Below are 26,177 nucleotides of genomic sequence, written 5' to 3' on the forward strand. Positions count from 1 at the left end.
GGACACGGAGCGAGGGTGGAGCAGCCGGAGCCGCCGCCCCCCGCGGGGCCGCGACCGCGGGCTCCCCCTCCCGCCCCGCCGCCCGCCTGCAGCGCGGCCCGGCCGCGGCTCCCGGTGCCCGGGCGGGGCGGGGGCTCGGCCGCCCTCCCCCGGCTCCCGGTGCCCGGGCCGGGCGCGGACACAGCTGCCCTTCGGCTCCGGCCGCTTCCCCCGCGGCCCGTCCCCGGCTCGGGCTCATGCCGAGCCGGTAGCCCTCTTGGAGTGGCCACTGCGGGGAGGTTTCAGGTCAGGCTGATGTCAGAGGTCTGGAATCCAACTGCTCTCCTCTGACATCACGGAGAGGTGAATAATACTGGAGGTCAGACCTATAACCTCCAAGTCAGGTGGCAGCTGGCAGTCTGTAAACCGGCATGTGAGGGAGCACTGCCTGGGGGGCACTGGGACACTGATGCAGGACCAGTGCTCACAGAATCCCAGAATCATCTGGGTTGGAAAGGACCTTGAAGATCATCCAGTCCAACCATGAACCTCACCCTGACCGTTCCCAACTCCACCAGATCCCTCAGCGCTGGGTCAACCCGACTCTTCAACCCCTCCAGGGATGGGGACTCCCCCCCTGCCCTGGGCAGCCCATTCCAACGCCCAACAACCCCTTCTGCAAAGAAATCCTTCCTAAGAGCCAGTCTGACCCTGCCCTGGCGCAGCTTGAGGCCATTCCCTCTTGTCCTGGTGCTGGTTCCTTGGTTCAAGAGACTCATCCCCCCTCTCTGCACCCTCCTTTCAGGGAGTTGGAGAGGGCCATGAGGTCTCCCCTCAGCCTCCTCTTCTCCAGACTAAACCCCCCCAGTTCCCTCAGCCGCTCCCCATCAGACCTGTGCTCCAGACCCTGCACCAGCTCCGTTGCCCTTCTCTGGACACGCTCGAGTCATTCAATGGCCTTTTTGGAGTGAGGGGCCCAAAACTGAACCCGCTCATCGAGGTGCTCCCTGCGTGGTCCTGGAGACGCGGGCTGTCGCTCCCACCGCGCATGGAGAAGCGCATTCAGGACAGCAAACAGATCAACGGGGGCTTTCCTGCTACACGGGCAACCAGCTAATCCCTGGACTCCACAGAAATTAATAAATTACACAAAAAATCAGTCCGCTTTTCTTTAGACTTGTCTGTGTGGCAATGGTTATCTGTTGATAAAAGCGTCAGCAAGAACTACCAAAACGCGAAGCATTTTTTTTGAACTATGATACTCTATCATTTGCAATTTAAAACACAAAGAAAATACAAATGCAACAGCCATTTCAGTTTAAAAATTTAATTCATTGCGGATTGCTGCAGCCACGCTGCCTAAGCAGGGGTATAAAAGAACATCCTCAAGGTAAACCGAACCCCACTCTGTTCCCATTACAAGGATACAGTTAAAAACATCTTGTTACAGAAGTTACTTCCTATTATTTACTGACTGTAAATTCCCAGTAAAGGGCCACACTACGACTTCAAGCAAAGAGCACGAGAACACCAAACGCCACCTATGCTGAGTGTACTGTCGCTTCCAACAATGTTCAATAAAAAGATTCCAAACAGAACACTAAAACCAATTTGCCTCCCAGTAAGAAAGTTTTGAGAAAGTTTTTAAGGCTTCCTGTGTGCAACAAGGCTCTGCTGAGAGACCTGGCCAGGCTGGAGCGATGGGCTGAGGCCAACGGGATGAGCTTCACTAAGGCCAAATGCCGGGTGCTGCCCTTGGGCCACAACAACCCCCAGCAGCGCTACAGGCTTGGGGAGGAGTGGCTGGAGAGCTGCCAGTCAGAGAGGGACCTGGGGGGGGTGATTGACAGCCGGCTGAACAGGAGCCAGCAGTGTGCCCAGGTGGCCAAGAAGGCCAATGGCATCCTGGCTTGTATCAGCCATAGCGTGGCCAGCAGGGACAGGGAAGGGATCTGACCCCTGTGCTCGGCACTGGTGAGGCCGCACCTCGATGAGTGGGTTCAGTTTTGGGCCCCTCACTCCAAAAAGGCCATTGAATGACTCGAGCGTGTCCAGAGAAGGGCAACGGAGCTGGTGCAGGGTCTGGAGCACAGGTCTGATGGGGAGCGGCTGAGGGAACTGGGGGGGTTTAGTCTGGAGAAGAGGAGGCTGAGGGGAGACCTCATGGCCCTCTACAACTCCCTGAAAGGAGGGTGCAGAGAGGGGGGATGAGTCTCTTGACCCAAGGAACCAGCACCAGGACAAGAGGGAATGGCCTCAAGCTGCGCCAGGGCAGGGTCAGACTGGCTCTTAGGAAGGATTTCTTTGCAGAAGGGGTTGTTGGGCGTTGGAATGGGCTGCCCAGGGAGGTGGTGGAGTCCCCATCCCTGGAGGTGTTCAAGAGTCGCATTGACCCAGCGCTGAGGGATCTGGTGTAGTTCGGATCTGTCAGTGCTGGGTTAACGGTTGGACTGGATGATCTTCAAGGTCCTTTCCAACCAAGATGATTCTGTGATTCTGTGAAGTTCAGACTTTCCATAGCCAAGGAATACCAGCAGCTCAGCGAACTATCAATACTCAGACCACTCGATGCTTTATAACTTCACAGGTAGAAAATTTAATGGAAGAGGTGTGAAAAAATGGAGCAATACCCTACAAAGGTAAAATGAAAGCAAAAAAATTGAGATTTGGTTTGATTTTTTTTAAAATTAAAATGATTCCAAGGGACTGTCGTGTGCAAAGTGCTGCCGCTGGAGTCGGACAAGGGGACCCAGCTGGCAGCTGCTGCACAGTTTCAAGCACTTGTCACCCAATTCTCACTCTCCTGTTTCTTCCTTCTAAAAGAACTCCTGCTCGAAAGCTGTATCTGCCAGCACACGGAGATCTAGGAAGAAAAGGGAATACTCAGTATTAGTCCTTGTATACGTTTCACTTGGCAGCACACACAGCAATTGTACTTCTGTCAGGTACTATAAAACAGGGCCTGAAAGGCAGACCAGAACTTGAGAATTTGAAGCCTACTGCTTAAAGAATCGGAATTATTCTAGTTTTTCAAAACTTTAAACACAAAACAACAACAAATTATAAGAAAGGTGCTCCCATTCTTCAAGAGATATTATTTATATGTGCATTCACTACCATGGATACCAACTGCCGAACGCTAATTACTGTGAAACTCTGGCAGTAGCTACAGAAATGCCCATCCTGCTTGTGACGTACACCTTCATTTACCCAGAAAAAGCACAATTGCCTCAAAGTATGCCACAGCTGGTGCCAAGATCCTAAAGAAAACTCATGGAGAGGACAAACAAGAGTCTCCCTTTTTTAAAAATTACCTTGATCCATGGAAAAATGGAGATACTTCCAACGTGTGGCCAGATCTTGCAGGTCAAGAAAGTGAACAAGGACCCTGATAAAGTCACCACAGCACTACCACTGCAAATGTCACCCGCATGAACTTTAATCTCTAAACAGACACATTCACATCTAAGGAGAACTCCAGCCCTTGTTCTTTTTCTCTGCTACAAAGTTCCTGCCCAACAGGCACCAGTTCTGCACTTTCTGACATTCGCCTCCTGCCAAAGCAGACGCTGTTGGGAACAAACCTTGAAAATGCACAGGGGTGGAGAAATGAGGGGGCTCGTAACAGTGGGACTCTAAATGAGGTAAAGTTAGGAGATGGGGTAGAACGTTCACTCATCCAAAAGAGCAGAATGCCGGGACAGGTAATCTGGAAGTCCTTCACTGAACATATAATGAAGTAAAGGAAATGGCAACTGAGCTGGAGCAAGAAGCTGCACTTCAAATTCCTGAGAGCAACTTCACTTTGGGCTTCAGGCAGGAGATGCTGAAGAGTTCAGGGCCAGGCCTGTGCCCACATTAACTCTTAACACCTCTGCAGGAGATCTCACTGGGACCTGCCAGGAAAACTAAATGAACAGTGTAATTATTTCTGTCTGGCAGGTGCAGGAAGCAGTTCAAGCAAACGTATGAGATCATGGGAGACCTTGCCTGAATGAAGATTTGCCATTAGAAACTGCACCTACAAATCTTTTACCTTGGAGTGAATGAGAGGGAATGCAGAGTGACACAACTGTAGTGGCGTGGGAGTGGGTGGTAGATGTCTGGGGCACCTTGCAGCATGATAATGATGGATTCTTCTGAGCCAGTAGCATCTCAGTATTATGTCTGTGTTCTTGTAGCAAAAACAAAGCAAACAGGAAGCTGCCAGATTATTTGCAGGACTAGACAACTCACAAAAAATATATGGCCAGCCATTGAGAAAGAAAGCTTTTTCCTTAATGTATCAGTATGCTTAAATGCTTAAATCCAGAAGTAACTAATTCCCCTTGCTCCACTTGGAGATCCCTGTTTCCAGAAACAAGGGCTGCAAACAGGGACTTCTCCAATCCGAATCTGGTCCTTCTGACGGTTGGACTGGATGATCTGCAAGGTCTTTTCCAACCTAGATGATTCTGTGATGCACTCTTTTAGGAGAGGAAGCACGAACCACAGGTATTAGGTCTGGTACAGCTCTATTCACTAGCTGAGGGTACCCGTGGAGTACAATGCAGAGGAGATGGCGAAGGATACGTGAAGAATTTACAGAGTTCCCGTCAATCGTTTGTGAAGTCCAAAAGGACTCCTGCTGCAAGTGTGGATGCTGCCAACATAACCAGACAGATTTATTCCAAAAATCCCGTTTTACGGATGAGCTCAACTAGAAAGTAGCGGAGGAAGAAGATGCATCATCAGCACCTTCAAATCCATGTCCTCAGAAAGAGTCTGGGGCTGAAAAAAGGAGTCCCTGAAAGGTGAACTATCCCTCACACCTCCATGTGATAAACACACCGGGAACTAGAGAGCCACGCTCACTCACTCTCAAGAAAAAGAGTGGGAAGGGAACAGATGACACAGCCGATACTCATTTGCAATGATGTATCTATCTTAGTGCTGCACTGGCTGTTGCAGCCTCTGACTCCCCAGAGGACTCACAATTAGTTCTTCTCGTGCTGCTACCAAAGAAAACAGGGTCCCGCTGCCACATCGTCAGGTACCAAGACAATTAGTGCATGAGCAGTAAAGATACGGTTAAAGCAAACACTTGCATTCAAAGCAAACAAAGAGGAGGGTTCTTCACCCACTGTGTAATTAGCTCATGTTAATGACATTAACTTACAAAAACCACAGTGGACGCTGAATGTTGGCACAGCTTCAAGAAGTGACTAGAAAAATTAACTGAATAAAAGTTTACTGAGGCCTTTCCTACTTAATAGTACAAAAATGCCAAAGATCCTGTTGGAGACAGGACAATGCACGAGAGACCTTTCACCTTGACCCTGGTCGGCAGGATGTTCTTAAACCTGGTAAACTAGAATTTAGCTGAGGAAGTTGGTGAAGTGTGTCGTTTATCATTTGAAGAAAATGGTGATTTATGGTGATGCAGAGATGGGCTGGCAGCTATGGAGGGAAATCCTGGAGCCTATGTTTTAGTAAAACGATGGTTGTCTTTCTTGCTACAGAACAGCTGCATAATGCAAAGAAATCCCGTCCAGCTCTTCAAAGGAAAGCAACACCTCCTCCAGGAGGGAGGGTTTGATTCTTGGCCCATTTGTACAGATTATCACCTTGGTTTCAGCCCAGAGCTGCTCCCAATCACAGAGGTGACTTTTCCTTCCATCTTCATTGCAGTGGCCTTTGGTACCACATCATGTTGGCTCTCGCTGTGCGATACCTGGAATTTGGTGTCGCCACACAACAAAGAAAAGTGAAACATGTCAACAGCCTGTTGAATGAGATGGCACAAAAGGCTTTTCTATAGCAGGATACGTGTCAAAGGGCAGGCTCAGAGAACTTGCAGATGAGTGCCCAAGGGAAAAGAGGAAACCAGACAGGACTCCATCACTATCAGAGGATAAGTTGTGAAGAAACACCTGGAAATTGTCATCATGCAACATTTTAGCACAGAAAGTTTAAGGAAGAAGTTGTTTCCAAAGACTCACAGGGGAAGGGAGGTACTGACGGACAAACACATAATCAGAGCAACAGAAGTCAGCTGCTATTTAAACCTCTGCTTCAGGCCTACAGCTGAAAGGCAGGAGCTGGGCTGTGTCAGCTTCGAGGCTTGTTTCCTGTGCCCAGTCCATTCCGGGCCACGGGCGCCAGTCGTGTTTGGCTCAGGTGTGCTCTCTGTCCCTACCCTTCAGCCCACACCAAACCTAAAAGCTGCAACAGTGGAAATGAAGACCTGGATGACTATCGTATGTCCCAGAGAGCAGGCTCTATGCTAATTATTGCTAATCAGCATTAGCATAACTGTTTCATCTCTGTGGAACAATCCCATGGAAATGCTTTCCAAAATGTTCCTGTACGTAACTTTACAGCTGGAAATGTTTGGCCTTAGATACAAAAGCTGAGAAGTTTGCTAATTATCCATGATACCAGGAAGTAATTGAACAAGAACTCTCAATTCTGTGTTTTAAACAAAAGCCTGTCTTCTTTCAAGCAATAGGACACGAGGAAAGGGAATGAAGCTGTGTCAGAGGAAGTTTGGATTGGACGTTAGGAAAAGGCTGTTCACTGACAGGGGGCTGGGTCACTGGAACAGGCTCCCCAGGGAAGTGGTGACGGCACCAAGCCTGTCACAGGTCAAGGCTGACACTCTTCATCATATGCTTTGGTTTTAGGTAGTCCTGCAAGGAGCAGCAAGTTGCAATCAATGATCCTTATGGGTCCCTTCCAACTTGAGATATTCTAGGATTCTAAGATGGCATCCGACCCTTCTTCTCAGCTTCCTGACAAAAAGACTTTATTCCTTACTTAAATGTTTGAAACTGATGGGCGTTAGGAGCTGAATTATTAACTAGCATTGTTCTCTGGAATCTAGAAACTACCCTTTGAAGTGAGTAACAGCTCTTCAAACTCTACAATCAGCTCTCTGACAAACAGCTGTGAGGGAAAGAGCTTCTTGCGAGACTTGCAGGCTGCACCAACTGCTCCTCCAGAATGGATCCAAAGTACTCTTTGTGTCCTCTTATGTCTCTCTAATCTGTGGACATGTCGGTTTTTCCTTTAGTTACTAGATTTGTGAATTGTTTGGCCTCAGATGTTCTGCTGCTTGTTTTTCTCATGTGTTTCAGGACACATATCAGCAGAGTGGTACCAAACTGATGAAGTGAATGTAAAAGTCCAAACTTTTTGACTCAGATCACTAAATAAATTTGGATTTTTTCCCTGTTACTTCAATAGTCACCTCATTACTCAGTGTTTCCTTCGTAGCACTGTCACCCTCCAGCAAACATATCTGTGGACTTCATCTCAATATTGTGACATCCAGGTTTCTGACACAGCTGCCAGAACTTCAGGTTTTATTTACTGGTATAATTTATACCCTTTTCCACATAAGAGTAATTAGCATAAGCATATCTATAGAAGTGTGTTGGTAAGTACACTAAGAAGTTGTACAAGTATCATATTTTAGCTGAGGGCACAGTGAAGTACTTACACTGCAGACAATAACTAAACACTTCTGATCTCCCCTTTCTGTAAGAGTTAGTTTCAGTGTAGCTGTCTTAGTAATCTCTGAAAAAATGTAGGATTTCTTACCAGAGGACTTGCCCTCGTGTGAACTCAGATCTCTCTTCCTGCATCTAGGTGTTACAGATGAATCTGTCTCTTCTACAGATTTGTTCACAGGCTCAGTTCCTGAAGCAAATTGTCTCCCTTCTGTCTCGGAGGTATTGGGTTCACAATTAACACTAGTACTCTCCTTAAAAAAAAACAACCAAACAAAAAAGAAACCCAACAATCACTCAATATTTTCTTGTAATCATGTTAGGGCCAAAATACTAACTGTTCTTCTCTGCTCCAAAAGGGCATCTCACAAGTGTTGAACTCTGCCTAGATGGTTTACATAATAAGTGTTTTTAACTCAGAATTAAGGTTGCCAAATCGAAACTCAAGCTCTTACAAAATGTCATATTAAGCAAAACATGAAATCAGAAAACTAGAATATACAAAGTCAGGGTGCACGTCCTCACAGTCTGAACTTTGCCCTCAGTTATCAAGCTAGCTATAAGAAATAAGCTAGAAGAAATCCAGGTGCACTCATTGTTACCAACACGTGTATTAGTCATGACAGATCTGGCTCAAACAACTTGACAGTGCTGTGTGATGCAAAACCACACGTGAGCCACACATTTCTGGTTGGGAATCTCACCCCACCCTGTCCAGTTGCTAAGATGTTAAACTATAACGTGTTGCTTGCTTTTTGGAGCCCTCTGCTGCTGCTCCCTATGTATTTTGTAGGCAACCATGGACTGAACTGGTATATTTTCATGATCATGTGGCAAAAATGTGTAAGCTTTAAAAAAAAAAAAAAAAGCCAAACAAGTTCTGTTTCTGTTCCACTGGGGAAGTAAAGGCCCAAAGTTAAACACTTGGAGTCTACCTTTAGACAGAAAGATGTTCTCACTATCCCCTGTTCTAAAGTATTCATGTCCTCTGCAAATATCCTATCAATCAACATCCTAAAGATGAATCATAGTTCAAAGCCTGCAACATTTCCTTCCATTAAGGCAAAAAAGCTTTTTAAAACTGGTATGTGTGAGTTTATAGAGGACGAAAGGTCCCCACACTTGGTAGTAAGATATCAGTAATTCCAACAATCACCCTCTCCACCCTGAGTCTGTCTTTACTCAATGTTAAATATCAAAAAGGCAATATGTGTGCATATTAAGAGAAATACAAATACATTCTTTGTCAAAGTTGTATAATAATATTCCAAAAGGCCTGTGCGAATGCAGGACGTGAATACTGCAGGGAGAGCTACTGCCCCACCACGCCTCCTGCGCCTGCTAGATACTACCCTCTAGATAATACCCTACTACCTGTACTGCAGCACAGGCTCTTCGGAAGGTGCTGTCTGCAGGTGCTGCATCAGCACTGGGAACAAGGCCATGGGAAAACCCTTTGGCTGGCAACGCCTTTTGTCCAACACCTGAACCGCAACCCCTTCCTCGGCATAAACACAAAGAGAAGGAAGGAGGACTGTGGTTCACTGCCTTCACCAGCTAGAATCCCCATTTCACGTGTGATGATCCAAACCTCTCCGTTCCTGGTGACATTTACATAATAAAAGTTCTAGAAAAATGAGTAAGCAGCCTTAACCAGCTAGTGAGAGAAGGGAAGATTTCTCAAGTACACATCCTAATTTGGATACTCCACAGGACAACTGTTGTAGAAACAATAATACAAATGTCATTATTTTTTAAAAAAGAGAAAAATAAGGAAGATAAACTATCAGATGAAGAGTGATATCAGACAGGGGACGCAGAAATCAAATCACATTTTCTCCCACATTTATTTCTTCCATTTCCAGTTACCTCTTGCTTCAGTTCCACAAGGAACTACTGACAGATTAATAACAATGCCAATAGAAACAGGCAATTAGCTGGGCTGTTAGTTAAAGCAAAAATGAAGGGAAAAAGAAAAAAAATCACTACAATCCAATATGTAGCCTCAGTTCACATCTATGATAAAGCAGCAGGGAAATACTGCACTAATGGTTGTGAGCTTCCAGGACTGTTGTTGCAGAAGATAGCAGGAGTTTTCTCTCACAAGACTCCCTCCTACCAAGGACACCGATTCTTCTCTCTGCCCCACACCCCACTTCAGGAGAACCCAAATGCAAAGAGAGTGAAGCTGTACCTGAGCCCCCAGGTCTGTAACCAGTTGTGATCAGAGGCAATACAAGTCTCAAACCTTGGTTTCAGAAACGTGACAGGAGATACACCCTCACCAGCCACTCTGTCTGGGTACAACCATCTCTACCCTCCTGCCATTCCAGGCAGTAATCCTCTGCAGGCAAACCGCAGGCAGACAGACAGTTTTCCTGCCAGGTTTACTGGCCCTGCCTGCCCGCGCTCCAGCCCGGGTCACCCAACGCTTCCAGCAGGTCAGGCGTGTGCTGTGCAAGCCCAGCAGCTGGCCTCCACACCCCAAGGAGCCCTACCTGTCTTAATCTCTCCTACCTTGATGAGTGGGTTCAGTTTTGGGCCCCTCACTCCAAAAAGGCCATTGAATGACTCGAGCGTGTCCAGAGAAGGGCAACGGAGCTGGTGCAGGGTCTGGAGCACAGGTCTGATGGGGAGCGGCTGAGGGAACTGGGGGGGTTTAGTGTGGAGAAGAGGAGGCTGAGGGGAGACCTCATGGCCCTCTCCAACTCCCTGAAAGGAGGGTGCAGAGAGGGGGGATGAGTCTCTTGAACCAAGGACCCAGCACCAGGACAAGAGGGAATGGCCTCAAGCTGCGCCAGGGCAGGGTCAGACTGGCTCTTAGGAAGGATTTCTTTGCAGAAGGGGCTGTTGGGCGTTGGAATGGGCTGCCCAGGGCAGGGGGGGAGTCCCCATCCCTGGAGGGGTTGAAGAGTCGGGTTGACCCAGCGCTGAGGGATCTGGTGGAGTTGGGAACGGTCAGGGTGAGGTTCGTGGTTGGACTGGAGGAGCTTCAAGGTCTTTTCCAACCAAGATGATTCTGTGATTCTGTGATACACTTCAAGGGATGCTCTCCGCAAGACTGCGTAAGGGCCAGCACAAGGTTTAGGCTCTCTTGTCCAACAGTGCCCGTTCTTCCTGCTGAGAGCACAAAGCACTGTCTGGATCCAACAGAAACAGGGCTGATCATCACGTGCCGACGGCCAGCGTGCTGATATGGCTCACTGTCTTCTGGATGGGTCCAGCAGTTTTCTATCGACTTTGCCAGGGGTATCGATCAGGCCACAGTGGGATCCAACAGCCTAAAGGGCCCTGCAAAGCGCCCTTCAACAGCTTTGCACTGAAGTCCTGCAACTGGTGGGAGATACCGGGGGGAACGATACAACACAAAAGTTCTAGTTTTTGTGAGGAGCGATAAAAATGCTCAGTCAGCCAGGGTTGATTAATCTTACTGCTGTCGAGGGTTTGTGCAAGTGGTTACTCATGATCATGATCAGGCCAGGATGATCCATACTGCAGCTGGCTGCACCCCTCAGCAGAACTTTGGGGGAGTATCGACCCCAGAGCACACAAAAGGTAAACGGATTATTCCCCAGAGCTCAGTAAGAACCACAGGCAAACTGCTGTCGTCTGTACCATCTGCACAGCCCCTGTCGCCATGTCCCGGGAGCAGTGATCTGTGCTACACCAGGACTCAGAAATCTCAAGCTGCCCTGTTGATCCATTCTGTGTGATATTTGTGTCATGTCAGAGACAGACTGACCTGGTAGAACTGACTTGCACCCCAGCTCTCCCCTGGGCTGCTCTCACAGAGGATTACCTTCCAGAAACCTCCACCCAGATGCAGCTTTTGACTGGTGGCTCCCTGGGTAGAGTTGTATTATCAAGGCATCCACTAGTAAGTGCCCTAAATCTCTCCTGACTCCACACACTGCCCATGGACTTCCTTCTCCAAACAACTGATCTTTACTAGACCCTCTGGACTGTGTACTTACATTATCTTTCAATCTAGCCACAAACACCCTTGATGACTTCTTTGGATTGATTTGCTACCCCAAACGCTGATCTCAGCCTTCTGAGATAAGGAGTTATTTGATTGTGCCTTCCCATCACTCAGACTGATCCTCATGTCCTGGATGAAAAGGAAGCTCATAATGAAAGTGAGAGGACAAAGATGCACTCTGTGAAGAATAAGTACTAGAGTATCAATGGCAAGGTTGGCCAGTGGCTATTTACATCCTTACACCAACATGTTTTCCTGGCCATAACCTGGCCATCTTGGATAAGTGTATATAAAAAAAAAAAAGATGAGTAAAAGACAAAGGGTGATATTTGCGAGACAGGAAACTGGATGATCAAGCTTGGGAAGGTCAACCCTTTTTCAAGATACATAAGCATAACTTGCTTTGCTTGTCCTCGGTGAGGAGGAAAAAAAAAAAGTATATGCATTAGGCTGTAGTAGAAAAGGAAGCCCTTGCATTTTTACTTCAGATCTTTTGATATTTGATAAGCCAGGCCCTCCAAATAAGGTGCAGTTTCCACCAGAATTCTAGAAAGCATTTACAGTAAGTACTGGAGTTATCTTTAATAAGACATCTCTGAGGTTAGGCCAATTCCAGAAGTCACCTCAGTTTTTCTTATTCATCAAATGAAAGTCAGGACTGCAGAAAGCTGTCTGGAAAAAAATGTGGAGCTGTTTCACGGTATTTTCATAATGTTAAAGAATCTCTTTTTGTCCAGGCAAGGACATTCTTCAAAGATAAACTCGTTCACTAAAATGAATTCTGGTGAAGTTAAGCAAAGAATTTACAGAGAAGAAACCACTCCACTGATGAGGACACCCACTATGCTGCCACCCTGAAACCTAACTTGAATTACAAAACTACCTGTTCAATGTTCAGTGGTTCTTTGAAACAGGTATCTGTAAACCACTTCCTCAAGCAGATCAAGTTTCAAATTTATATACTTCACTCCAGAAGTCCACAAACTCCAGAAGTCCATCAAGAAATTCATACAGTCTCCTCCGCTGTCACCTGATTTCAGCATCTCCGCTCACCTGGAGGAAGCTGCAGTGGGTGTACGTTGAAGCTGTAGGACTAGCACAGCCAGTCAGAGGATCTGTGTGGGCAGGTGGTGAACAAAGCCGCAGTGTAGCTGCAAGAATTCAAACACAGTGATCAGACTTCCAGAATTTGTGCCTCGTATGCAGAGTTCTATTGCTTACTCTGATTAAACATTTCAATAATCACACACTAGACTAAATGCCAGAAATGGATTATTACCTCCCAAGTCATCTTAAGACTGACTTCTTCATCTTAGAAAATATTCATTCTAACATATGTGTACACATACTAAAAATAGATATTGTAAAATTGATATACACACACCCATAGAAACTTCATAATCGCAGTCTTTTGTATCTTCATGTCACCTTTTCGATTTGGCTGCTTGGCTTTCTCATCACAACATACCCATACCACAGAAAGTGGATTCACGTAGCAAGAGCCTAGATGTTCACACACACACACTGAAATTAAACAGTGAGATTATTCTAAAAAGCCACTGCCAGATGAGGCAGTATTCTGCAGGTATTATTTTTTGGTGACACACAGAGGTAATTTAAAAGTAAGGCATTATTTGCAGGACAGGTAATCTTTAAAATCTGCAATCATTCTGAGAGAGAGAAATCCTTGATGAAACAAATTTATTCCAATGTTCATAATAAGTAAATGTTATAACTTGAGATGGCAAACAGATCAGAACCATTTATTTGTAGTGCCTGACACTTACATGGGATTCCACATGAGGCAGTTGCTACGATAACCAATATGATTTTTTAATATCTACACCTATTGCCCTTTTTAATATGATGTTGCTGAATTTTCATGCAGTTTGGAGCAACAAACACAGGAGCTGAACAACACAGAAAGAGCTAGTGGACATTGTTCTAAAGAAGTAAGAGATACGTGTGTGACCCATGTTACTTCAAAAGCTAATTCTGAGCAACTTTATGATGAAATCCAGACATCTTTCAGAAGAACATTCTATGACCTGTGAACATACTACAATTCTGGGTATTGTCAAAAACCTAAATGGTATCTGGGTTTTACTCCAAAGTCTGTTTACAAACCGAAGAAAACCACCAAAGAAAAATTTTGAAGGGCTATTGTATAAACAAGAGGCAATGACAAAGGAGAAATTTGTAATCTGCGAGAGGGATTCTAAGGAAAAACAAGCACATATGACAAAGAACCTATTTTCTAAGAAAAGAAAAGGAAGGACCTGAAGCGAAAAAGTGCTTGTGAAATAGTAGGTAAGTGTAAAACATTAAGTCCAGATCATACACTATAAAAAGGTACAAGTGAAACGTAAATGACAATATTATTATAGTAGAGCTTATAGCAAAGGCAACTCATTAATCAAACAAATTGTTACACTTGTAAATCACAGTGAGGAGAAGACCAGTCTGATGACCCATTCGGAATGATTCTAAATGCAGAATGTGGCATAAAAAGACTGGTTTGCATACGGCAGTGACTGACCTAATAGCAAGAACAACTGCATCTCTGGAAATACCACGGCAGTCACGAAGGTAGTCTTATCAGTAGTCAGTTAAGAAGCACATCCAACGTAAGATGGAGGCCGATTTTAGGTAAGTACCACTCATCACCCATAGTCACAAAAGGAGAGTCACCATATACCCAACAGCTTTTTAAATAACACTGAAGGAAGCATTTCCTGACGGGCAGGCAGTGTTATCAAAGGCAAAGGCGTCAATCCATTTATAATACTTCAAGGCTTCAAATTGAATCAAGACTCAACAAACACACCTGCTTCACTCACATGCTTTTGTCCTACCCTGTTAATTGGAGAGAAGAAATTTCTAAGCTCTTTTGTTCAAGATACAGTTAATCTAGTCATAGCCAGCAGAAATTACCAGCTAAAGCCCATTCTGTCACCAGCTGTTATGAAATAACTGACAGTGAACACACATCTCGTTTGAATACTACCGAGACAGGGATGAATGGCACCTTATGGAATAAATGGATATTTACTGAATAAATTAACAAAAAGATACAGCCCCTTCCATCAAACAAGATGGATCAGCCTCACAATAGATTTGTTTCTGCCAGAAAAGAGACATACTTCTGCCCATACAAGCTATGGATGGAAATTTTCACACACTCTTTAGGACACACTATGGGGAATACGAACACTGATTTTTGAACACGGAATTGTGGTCAGCAGGGCTATAACCAACCCAGCAATGGACCCCCGAGAACAAGCGGACATCAGTGAAGAGCACAGGTCACAGAACAAGGAAAGGACTGAACACTCTGCATCACAAATACTTTTGCACAGAAGTCAAAGGACCATATTTCAAACATACTGAAAATATATTTGGATATCCAAGGAGGTTGCAAAGAAATCAGGCAAAGAAATCAATACTTCTAAAGGAAGTTAATTAGTTGTTAACAAAAAATTTATAAGGAAATATAAGTTATAAATCTGACAGTTGATAAGAAAAAATAGAAGGAAATAGAACGGAATAGAGAATTGGTTGACACTGGATAATATATAACGGGGAGGAGTCAGCAAGACTTCTTTTTGTTTAAGAGAAGTCACCCTTCACTGCCCTCTTGAAAGGCCTCCAGTAGGTAAACAAACGTGGATAACTGACCTTGCTGATATGGTATTTGGATTTCCAAAAAGGTTTTAACAAAGTCATCATCAGAAACTGTTACAAAAACTGAGCAACAAGACACAAGAGGGAAGGCTGTACATTTAAGAATCTGTTTTAAAGATACAACATGGAAGATAGGAATAGTCACTTTTCACAGGTAAGTGAGGTCACCAGTGGAGGTCCTCGAGGACCTACACTGGAACTCATGCTGCTCATCATTTTAATAAAGTACTTTAAAAATTGAGTAGTGAGCACTGAGGTGATGCTTGCTGATAATACCAGGTTATTCACGTCAGAAAAGAGCAGACAGCTACGAAGATGTGGGAAAAAAAACCACCTTATGAATTTCCCAAAGCCACCATCCACCAGATAAAGCTCTGAGTTTAGGATAAATAAACTAATTTCACACAAAAAATGATGGGTTCTTAGTTGTCGATCAGGAGCTTAATCTTGGTATTATAGTAGATAGCTTCAGGAAGATCTCAGCTTGAGACTCAGCAGCTGTCAAAGAGACCTCCGAAGTCACACATGAAACAATCAGATTGTTAGGGATTAATACAAAAGGAAACTGAGAATGAAATAGGAACATTATTACTCCACTGTGTAAATCCATGACTCACCTATACCTTGACCGCCATGTATAGTTTTGGACTCTACATCTCGATAAAAGATAACAGGCTCCGGGGAAGGCAGCATGGATGGTGTACAGAACCCTCGTACAGACGGAACAGCTAAGTGGGGTCCCAGTTTCAGCTGGGATAGAGTTAACTTTCCTGGAGCTGGGAGGGGGCACAGCTGGAGGCCAGATTGGCCGTTGGAGTGTTCCAGATCATGTCACGTTGTGCTCAGTATATAATGGAGGTGGGTTCCCTCTGGCTGCAGGCCTGGGACCCCGGGATCTTCCTTCTGTCGGGGCAGTGGCCGGGGCGGGCAGTGAGCAGGCGCATTGTGCGTTGCCCGTTTGTACTTTCCGTTATTGTTTTGTGTTATTACAAACACTAAACTGTTTTTTTTATTTCAGCCCAAGAGTCGTCCTTGTGTTCCCCATCTCCTCCTGCATTCACCGGGTGGGGAAGGGTGAGCGACCAGCTGCGTGGTGTTGGGCTGCCGGCCATGATCAGACCATGACAGTGGGGCAGGACTCTCCAGTCCAGAGAAAATGCAACTGAAGGAACTAGGATAGAAGCATTTAAAATCATGAATGGTGCAGTGAAAGGGATCTGGATATGACACATTCACACAAAAACCAAATGGAGATACAGCAAATATGCAGCAGGGTCAAAGAGACACGAAGAGGCACAAAATGCAATTAAGCTGTGAAATGCAGTCCTTGTCATACATGATGTCTATGCCACAAGTCTACATTTGTTGGGAGAAACAGACAAGTTCATAGAGGTGAAATCCACTGAGGGCTATTAAACACAACTCATCTTGGGGTTTATTAATTCCCTGAGCCCACGCTGTTGGAGGAATTTGGAAAAGCATCAGTCCATGCTTGCTCTACGCCTGCACTCCTCCTTGAGCATTACTGTCAGAGGAAATGATGAGCTATATGGACGTTTGGTCTGATCAAGGCTAGGATTCTTGTTTCCAAAGCAGAGAACTATTCATTAGAGAATTATTGAGGCATTCACTAAATCCTGTTTTCTTGACACTGGAAAAATTGGATGAATTGTATAGAATAAGCACATGAAATTTAGCTGGAGGGATAACAACATTAACATCACATTCTTATATACATCTCCCTCCTCTTGAGACAATATTATTTGGTGGGCTCTCCATGTTTCAATAGATAAGAACAAATCAATCATAATCTTTGCTGAAGACATGAAGGCTACAGCTCTACCAGTAAACTAAATGCATCCAGATCCATTTTCTGGCACAGACTCTGTTAATACTATTAAAATCTCTTACTCTTCCAAGTCAAAACAGTCACATCCAAACAGCCTGTTGGGAACAGCCCCAAGCCCACGCTAACTGCTGAACCAAGCACAGCACTTTTGGGGGAGAGTGCTAACAAGGCTAACGATCTAATGATAGAGCTCATCAAGACACCCAGGCACATTTCCTGGCAAAGTCTAATACAGTAGCATAGACAGAGACAGCTATGCTTGAGCTCAGCCATGGTTTTAGCAAAGATACATCTTGCTAAATGTATCTGGAAACTAGAACCTAAATGTAAATAAAATCTAAGAACATCAGAAAAGCTCCATGCTTACAGTTTGATGGGCACACATTTGTACTACATGCTTTTTACAGGTTCCAATACTACATGCAAGCTCAGGAAAGCTGAAAGCCCCAAAATAAATGCAAACCATATATGATCAGCAGCAGATCTTTCCCTAGCCTGAACAACCACCACCACTTCTCCAAAGATCTGTTGGAAATTGAAGGAACACATGTATTATCCCTATGCATTCAAGATAGCAACAGACATTAGTAAGCGTTACTATCAGCTCATCTGGGCCAAAGGGCATGAGACTGACACTCTCCAGCATCTTCCATTCCACTCGAGCATGCACTAGATGGAAAATATCAAGAAAAAGCTTTAAGACCATCCTTTCAGTATGAACTTATCATGTCAGGTCCAAAAGTTATGCCTAAGAGAAGGTAGTTACTCATCATAGAACAGTACTCAAAGCTGTGCAGGAAATTAGGGAATGCAGCAGTGCCCGTACCTGCCAGACCAAAATAATCTATCACGTGAATTTTCCAATTCAAGGTAAGGGCAAGGAAAAGAACAATAATTTGCTCCAACTTCTCTTCTGAAGAATAAAAACATTTAAGTGAGATGAAAGTTTTAGCAGAAACGTTTCAGACAGAAGAAAGGAGTCAAGACTTTTGCACCTTCTAGCCTTCAGTGCATAAAAAAAATACAACATGAAACAGCTGAGCAAGAAAAGAAATTAAGATATGAAAATAGTATGAGCAGAATGAAATATTCTACCCAACACTTTGGACTGATCTTTGACCTTAACAACTGAACCTGGGAAAACGTGAGACCAAGGACTAGTACGCTACTTTTCAACAAGTTCTCAGTGCTTTAGGATCATCGCCACAGTTTGGCTTAATTAAAAAAAGATATGAAAGTTAGCCTAACGCTGACTAGTTGTGAACAAATGTTTTTCTCCTCGCCCTTCAACCTCAACAGAGAGGCTATCTGCAAAATCACCAGGGGACGCTCAAAATCTGGCGGAACCACAGGAATGCCCGATGCAGAAAATCTTCTTCCTTTAAAGGTCTCGCTTCCTTTTAGACTTTCCACTTTCCATCCAATTCTCACTTGAGACATACACATGTCAGAGCATTGCAGACAAATATTTAAAGGTATCACTTTTAAGTATCTTTCTGAAAAGCAAGTGCAGAATTTTTTTTCATACCTGTTGGGTAGTAGGCTTGATGATAAGGCTGATGAAGCTGTTCCACAGCCAGCAGTCCTGCAGGGGTACAATGTAAAGTGAAACGAGTGTTAAGAGTTTTCACAGTCAAGGAAAAGCAACATGAGGAGCCAAGGCGCTACAGCATTATGTGGGAAGACAACCTTTGCTCCACTACACTTAATCCAGGAACAGACTGTGTTCTTACACCTGAACGTCCAGCAACTGCTGCAGTGGCACAGCAGCGCAGTGCCAGCGCTCAGGGGCCCAGACAGCATTCAGTCTCCTTAAACTTGCAGCAACAAGTTACCGGTATTTAGAAATGGGCTGTAAATCAAATGCGTATCGACTTACTAAACCAAAGTAATTTAGAAAGTACTGTGTGTTCAATCAGACAATAGGCTTTTTTCAAATAAAGGGAAATCGGAAAGCAAGACTTTACCAAACTCCAACGCTGACAGCTCACAGACAGCAAATGGAAGGCCAATGCCAAAATCCTCCACGTGCCTTCGAAAGTACTTTAGGATGACTGATTTAATGTGTCAAGAGAAAAGAATTCAAAGCCAACTTTTCTCCAGCCAGCTCAACTAGTTCAGTTTAGACTAAAGTATCCTAAACTTTGCCATTTTGACACTCTCCAGCATCTTCCATTCCACTTGAGCACACACTAGATGGGAAATATCAAGAAAAAGCTTTAAGACCATCCTTTCAGTGTGAATATATCATGTCAGCTCCAAAAGTTACACCTAAGAGAAGCTAGTTACTCATCAGAGAACAGTACTCAAAGCTGTGCAGGAAATTAGAGAATGGAGCGGTGCCCGCTCCTGCCAGACCAATGAACACGTCGGAATGGGCCTGAATACAAAACTGTGCAAGCTCCAATCCTCTACCAGCCAGAAGACTGATGAAAGTGAAGATGATACGCGAGGTCGTTTCAGTAAGGGAAAATGGGAAAGGCAGTGTTGTTTGAATTTAGACTCTTAGGTGGGATTAATTGCCTTCCATAGACTCAGATGTCTAGCAGCTGTCAACTCTGCACAGTGAACAAATCCGCTCCTCAGAAAGAAATGAATTGTCTTCCAAAGGCATATGTCTAAGAAAGCTGGAGTGAGTCAACCTCTGAGAGGTGCCCGTTTCTCCCTACTGACTATATATGTAATGTAGCTGGCAAGCCCAGGCATATACACCTAACTACTATACATTCAGATGAATCTGCGGCAAGATGAATCCTACAACTAGTTTTACAAGTGCATTACTAATGCATCTAGTCTGCTTTTCTCAAGGGAAAATATGGTGCTATTCATACTGTGTTAAAACACAAGTTTTCAGCTGCTTATTTATTTTAAGAATCCCCTTCTGACCACGTGAATTTTAAGCCTTACATACAAAGAAAATCATTTATCTTAACACAGGGCATATCATTCAGAATAACATGACTACTCCTAAGCTACCACTCACCAGAAAGGTTATCATCTGTAAATAAACCCCACAGCCACAGACCTATTCAAAAGGCACAACTGGACTTGCAATGTCAGGTGGCACCAGTAACTAACATTTTTCCCATAGTCTCCTTGACTGATTTTTTCATTATTAGGATACTCTCTGATAATAAACCTTCACTGCGTTTCCTTGATGCAATGCTACTACCGTCAAAGGTTTTGCAGGTAGTTGACAGCAAACAGAACTAAATCCTTAAAATAATCAGGGTCTAATGCTAGTGGGGAAAAAAGATCCAGACAAGCATTTTTTATTTTACTGCCCTTTCAATAAGAATCATAATGAAAATCCGGGCAAATCTTTTTGTCGCTGAAGTTAACAAAGAAGTTTGAATATACCTAAAAATAAATTTTTTGACAAAGTTCTACTTTGATTTAATTTAATGGGACTTCAAAAGTGAAACGAAAAGAGTCAAGATTGATAACATAATCTCTAGTCCCCTCACTTATGAAATACATCTTTTAAGATTAACTATCACTTTCCAAATAAGCTAATTTGGTGCTGTGCTCTCAAGATGAAGGGAAGCAGACTTTTTCATGTGGACATAGGAAGAAATAAGCTTTCTACGTTCTCTATGTTATAATATACAGAAGAAAGGAGAGCAGAGAGATTAAGAGACACACAGGAACAGAAGTAAAAACACTGAGACAGTCCTAAGTGACAGTGAAAATTAAAAGATTTGTAATACTCTCTAGTAAAATGTCAAACTTACCTTCTCAGAAGTACTAATGAATTCATTGGAGTCTTCAAAAGCCTCAGATTCCATACGTTTCCCTACTTTAGTTTGAATTACACCTTAATTTTTGTACCTTGCAAAATTTGGCACACTTCCATCATGCTCTCCCCACCGCCTCCCACCCTGGAAGATTTTACCTGTACAATGTAGCCAATTTATCCTTTAAACTTTTATACCTCCAGTGAGAGAGACTAGCGTCACCCAGTTACAGGGATCTACATATTCATGTCTAAATCTCCACTAGTCTCCCTCAACATTTTGTCCCTTGACAAAAACAATGTTACGGAAACTAGTGATTATTGTCTCAAATGTTCTCAGCAGAGGTGTCAGAAGACACGCACAAAAGACATGGAGATTTCCCTGTGTACTTGGAGAAAGACAGCAGCCACCACATGTAGGATTTCTAAACAGGGATCTCTACCTTAGTGAAGGTGCAGCTGCCGAGGGAGGAAGAGGCAGAAGCAAAGAATAACAACTGAGCTTTAGCTTGTTCAAGGAAAGCGTCATTGTGTTCTGCATTTCCGAAGCAACAAACCAGGCCACCGCCCCCAAAAAAATAACCTATCGTGTGATTTTCCAATTCAAGGTAAGGGCAAGGAAAAGAACAATAATTTGCTCCAACTTCTCTTCTGAAGAATAAAAACGTTTAAGTGAGGATGAAAGTTTTAGCAGAAACGTTTCAGACAGAAGAAAGGAGTCAAGACTTTTGCACCTTCTAGCCTTCAGTGCATAAAAAAAATACAACATGAAACAGCTGAGCAAGAAAAGAAATTAAGATATGAAAATAGTATGAGCAGAATGAAATATTCTACCCAACACTTTGGACTGATCTTTGACCTTAACAACTGAACCTGGGAAAACGTGAGACCAAGGACTAGTACGCTACTTTTCAACAAGTTCTCAGTGCTTTAGGATCATCGCCACAGTTTGGCTTAATTAAAAAAAGATATGAAAGTTAGCCTAACGCTGACTAGTTGTGAACAAATGTTTTTCTCCTCGCCCTTCAACCTCAACAGAGAGGCTATCTGCAAAATCACCAGGGGACGCTCAAAATCTGGCGGAACCACAGGAATGCCCGATGCAGAAAATCTTCTTCCTTTAAAGGTCTCGCTTCCTTTTAGACTTTCCACTTTCCATCCAATTCTCACTTGAGATATACACATGTCAGAGCATTGCAGACAAATATTTAAAGGTATCACTTTTAAGTATCTTTCTGAAAAGCAAGTGCAGAATTTTTTTTCATACCTGTTGGGTAGTAGGCTTGATGATAAGGCTGATGAAGCTGTTCCACAGCCAGCAGTCCTGCAGGGGTACAATGTAAAGTGAAACGAGTGTTAAGAGTTTTCACAGTCAAGGAAAAGCAACATGAGGAGCCAAGGCGCTACAGCATTATGTGGGAAGACAACCTTTGCTCCACTACACTTAATCCAGGAACAGACTGTGTTCTTACACCTGAACGTCCAGCAACTGCTGCAGTGGCACAGCAGCGCAGTGCCAGCGCTCAGGGGCCCAGACAGCATTCAGTCTCCTTAAACTTGCAGCAACAAGTTACCGGTATTTAGAAATGGGCTGTAAATCAAATGCGTATCGACTTACTAAACCAAAGTAATTTAGAAAGTACTGTGTGTTCAATCAGACAATAGGCTTTTTTCAAATAAAGGGAAATCGGAAAGCAAGACTTTACCAAACTCCAACGCTGACAGCTCACAGACAGCAAATGGAAGGCCAATGCCAAAATCCTCCACGTGCCTTCGAAAGTACTTTAGGATGACTGATTTAATGTGTCAAGAGAAAATATTCAAAGCCAACTTTTTTCCAGTCAGCTCAACTAGTTCAGTTTAGACTAAAATATCCCAAACTAGGTATTTCCTAGATATTTCTTGTATTCTTCTCTTCGTTTCCTTAGTTATTATTTCATGAAATGGTATATGCTCTCATACCGTGACAGCTCAGTTTCTATTAGAGGTTTTGGTGACTCTGTTGAAACACTGACTGTAACACCAAGAACACCTGTGCTTGTTGAATTCCTAAAAGAACTGCTGCATTTGTGGCTTTTCCACAGCGTTGTGTAGGGCCACGCTAACTACAAGTTTCAAGATAGTTTACATCACTAGGGTTTCTCTAGAAGCCTGGCTTTCTCAGATCCGTACTTCCTAATTCCCACTCTAAAGGACTTTTGATGGAAACTAATTCAAGAAATGGGTAGCACAGTCATTGTTCTGCAAGTTCATATTAAAGCATTAAGAATCACTAAATAAATACCTCCTGGCCCTGAAAATTTAATGTATAGGACTGTTTATTTCCTCTTCAGTATTTTTACCATATATAAACAGAATGAACAGAGACTTCTTTTGTTTATATTTTATCTTTGGACAGGGAAGTTAAGATTATCTAGCTTTAACACATAAACAAGACACCACAGGATGCCAAGTTATGAAGCACTAGTTGCTTCACAGGAATTGTTCCTGGATGTCTAACACAGAATTACATGTTGGGAGACATCTGGAACAGACTGACGCTTTGCAAACAAAAATATCTTTTATCTATCAAATTACCTCACGTTTACAGCAAAGACATGCCCCTAAATAGTCAGCACAGAGCACACAGTAAATTGTCAGAACTGCATATAGGACCTGCTGTTTTCTTTGTTCTGTCTTTCTAGAAACTCCTAGAGCAAAAGCTCTCTAAAACTGCACCCAGAAAAACAGGCCAAAAAAATTAAAAGGCTGTATCTTTCTTAGCATTTACTCTACCAATGGCCTGCATTACCTCAACCAGATTTCATCGAAGCAGCCTGGAGTGACTCATCTTAGTCTTAACAATGTTAACACCAAATCTTTAATTGAAATGCTTCTCCAGTGCTTCAGTTTGTTTTCTCGGTATCACAGGTGTAGTCCCACACACATCACAGAAACCACCACGTGAATTAGATGACAATTCCCACTCTGAAACCGTAACCCAGGACAAACACCATGATATCCTACTCCGTCCTAAATGTGGGCTGGTGCTGCAGGAACCAGCACCACCAACTGCTTCTCCCCTTCTCCTGGTCGCACGGTCCCACCGCTTCTCCCACACTGAGCCTTGCAGCTCCGCACCCACGAGGTGCATCACCCTGGGCCCAGGGCCAGCCCCAAAAAGGCCGCTCAGGTCTTCTCCTTGGGTCATTGTGCTGAACCAACAGAGCTGCTGTATCAGCTGCAAGGAAGATGATGGTTAACACGTGACCAAGGGAACGGAACCTAGGACTGCTCTTCTGGCAGCAGCCCACGGTACGAGCAGACTCAGCACTGCAAAACAAGATACTCCCATCTTCCTCACCCACTGTCAGCTACAACGCTCTCCTGCTTGTACGTACGCAACTTGTGGAATAATCCTCTGAGGGCTCAGACTTGGAAAATTCAGATCCTCTCAAGGAGACTTACAAAGAAAGAAAACATGTTCTGGGGATTTTCAACAATATTATTGCCTATTTAGCTCTCACCTACTCATTCAATCCTCTTTAAAAACTATCTAGCTTATAACACTTCTTCAGGAGACAACTGACAGAAATCTTACGACCAGGTCTTTTCTCCTTTGCACAAGACACTCCAGTTGTCACTTCACACAACCCACCATTTCACACAGATTTATGAAGCATCCCTGCTGACGGGCAAGGAGGAGTAACGTTCATCTGGGAGAGCTGTGCCAGCTCCACAGAGATGGGGCGAGGCTGTTCTCCGTGTAGTACACAACGGGGACTGGGTTGTGGTCTACAGGCAGACTGAAACATGTGAACCCTGTTACCCGTGCTGACCGGCAGCAGAGCGACCTGCGTGAACAACCACCGTTCTCCTGCACCGGCTGCACCAAGTGGCCACCAGTGAGGACAGGGAACCCTCTTCACAGAATCACAGAATCATCTCGGTTGGAAAGGACCTTGAAGCTCCTCCAGCCCCACCATGAACCTCACCCTGACCATTCCCAACTCCACCAGATCCCTCAGCGCTGGGTCAACCCGACTCTTCAACCCCTCCAGGGATGGGGACTCCCCCCCTGCCCTGGGCAGCCCATTCCAACGCCCAACAGCCCCTTCTGCAAAGAAATCCTTCCTAAGAGCCAGTCTGACCCTGCCCTGGCGCAGCTTGAGGCCATTCCCTCTTGTCCTGGCGCTGGTTCCTTGGCTCAAGAGACTCCTCCCCCCTCTCTGCACCCTCCTTTCAGGGAGTTGTAGAGGGCCATGAGGTCTCCCCTCAGCCTCCTCTTCTCCAGACTAAACCCCCCCAGTTCCCTCAGCCGCTCCCCATCAGACCTGTGCTCCAGACCCTGCACCAGCTCCGTTGCCCTTCTCTGGACACGCTCGAGTCATTCAATGGCCTTTTTGGAGTGAGGGGCCCAAAACTGAACACAGTGATCGAGGTGCAGCCTCACCAGTGCCAAGTACAGGGGCAAGATCCCTTCCCTGTCCCTGCTGGCCATGCTATGGCTGATACAAGCCCGGATGCCATTGGCTTTCTTGGCCACCTGGGCACACTGCTGGCTCAGGGCAGTGCCGATTTCCAATCCCCGTGCCACCCAGGGCTTCTCAAACCCACTGAGGCCCTGCATGGCCCCCCCTGCCTCACCAGGCCCATTGGCCTCACCGAGAGCTGAGGGCGGCAGCAGCGGGTCCCAGTCCATCGCCGTGCCAAGCAGCCGCTGGGAGGCGGTGGGTGGGCGGCTCTTCACCTCCAGGCCGGCCGCCAGCTTCGCCTTGTTGGCCTTTGTCAGGCGCTTCACGCGCACGAGGAGGTCGGGGTGGTCGCGGAGAAAGTGGGGGCTGTAGAAGCGGTGCAGGGGCCCGGGGGAGCCCCCACCCCCATCGCTGCCGCCCCCCCGCCACGCTGCTCGTCTCTCCCAGCTTGCGGAAGCCGTACAGGTTGAACTGTCGGGTGAGGCTGGCGAAACTCTTGGTCTTGAAGAGGCCGGCGGCTCCCGAGGCGCCATCGCCGCCTGGCCCCATGCCCAGCACCTCCCGCTCGAAGAGCGGCTGGTCGATGATCAGCCCCTCGCCGCGGGCGTCCCAGCAGATGGACTGGACGCGCGGGCTGTTCACCAGCCGCCACAGCTTGGCCGGGAAGTTGTTGGGGTTGATGTCGGCGGGCAGCTGCGGCTCCTCCATGGCCCCGGGGGGGGAACGGCCGCGGCGAACGGTCGCGCTCCAACGACCGCCACGTGAGGGCCGTCGCGCTTCCCCCCAGCGCTGGGGCATGTGCCCGGCTCCCGGCGCGCTGCCCGCCGGCCCCGCATCCCCTCAGCCCCATCGTCCCCTCAGCCCCGGCCGCCCCTCGGCACACCCGCAGCCCCGCCGGCCCCCCCAGTCCCCCCCCAGTCCCCTCAGTCCCCCCCCAGTCCCCTCAGCCCCCCCCCAGTCCCCTCAACCCCCCCCCACCCCTCAGGCCCCCCCCAGTCCC

The 26,177-nt window shown here is 45.5% G+C and overlaps 1 protein-coding gene across 1 annotated transcript; it reads right to left on the bottom strand.

Moving 5' to 3' along the window:
• Positions 1–7,059: 7,059 nt before the first annotated feature.
• HSF5 (heat shock transcription factor 5) lies at positions 7,060–25,885 on the bottom strand. The gene is given in 12 exon segments (XM_074845744.1): positions 7,060–7,124; positions 7,564–7,726; positions 12,508–12,605; positions 18,516–18,572; positions 18,955–19,041; positions 21,991–22,047; positions 22,430–22,516; positions 23,730–23,943; positions 24,104–24,165; positions 24,532–24,556; positions 25,249–25,587; positions 25,589–25,885. Coding segments are annotated over 12 exon segments (1,551 nt in total).
• Between the last annotated feature and the right edge of the window lie 292 nt (positions 25,886–26,177).

The sequence above is a fragment of the Strix aluco genome, chromosome 19, assembly GCF_031877795.1.
Source record: "Strix aluco isolate bStrAlu1 chromosome 19, bStrAlu1.hap1, whole genome shotgun sequence".
Classification (NCBI taxonomy): domain Eukaryota; kingdom Metazoa; phylum Chordata; class Aves; order Strigiformes; family Strigidae; genus Strix; species Strix aluco.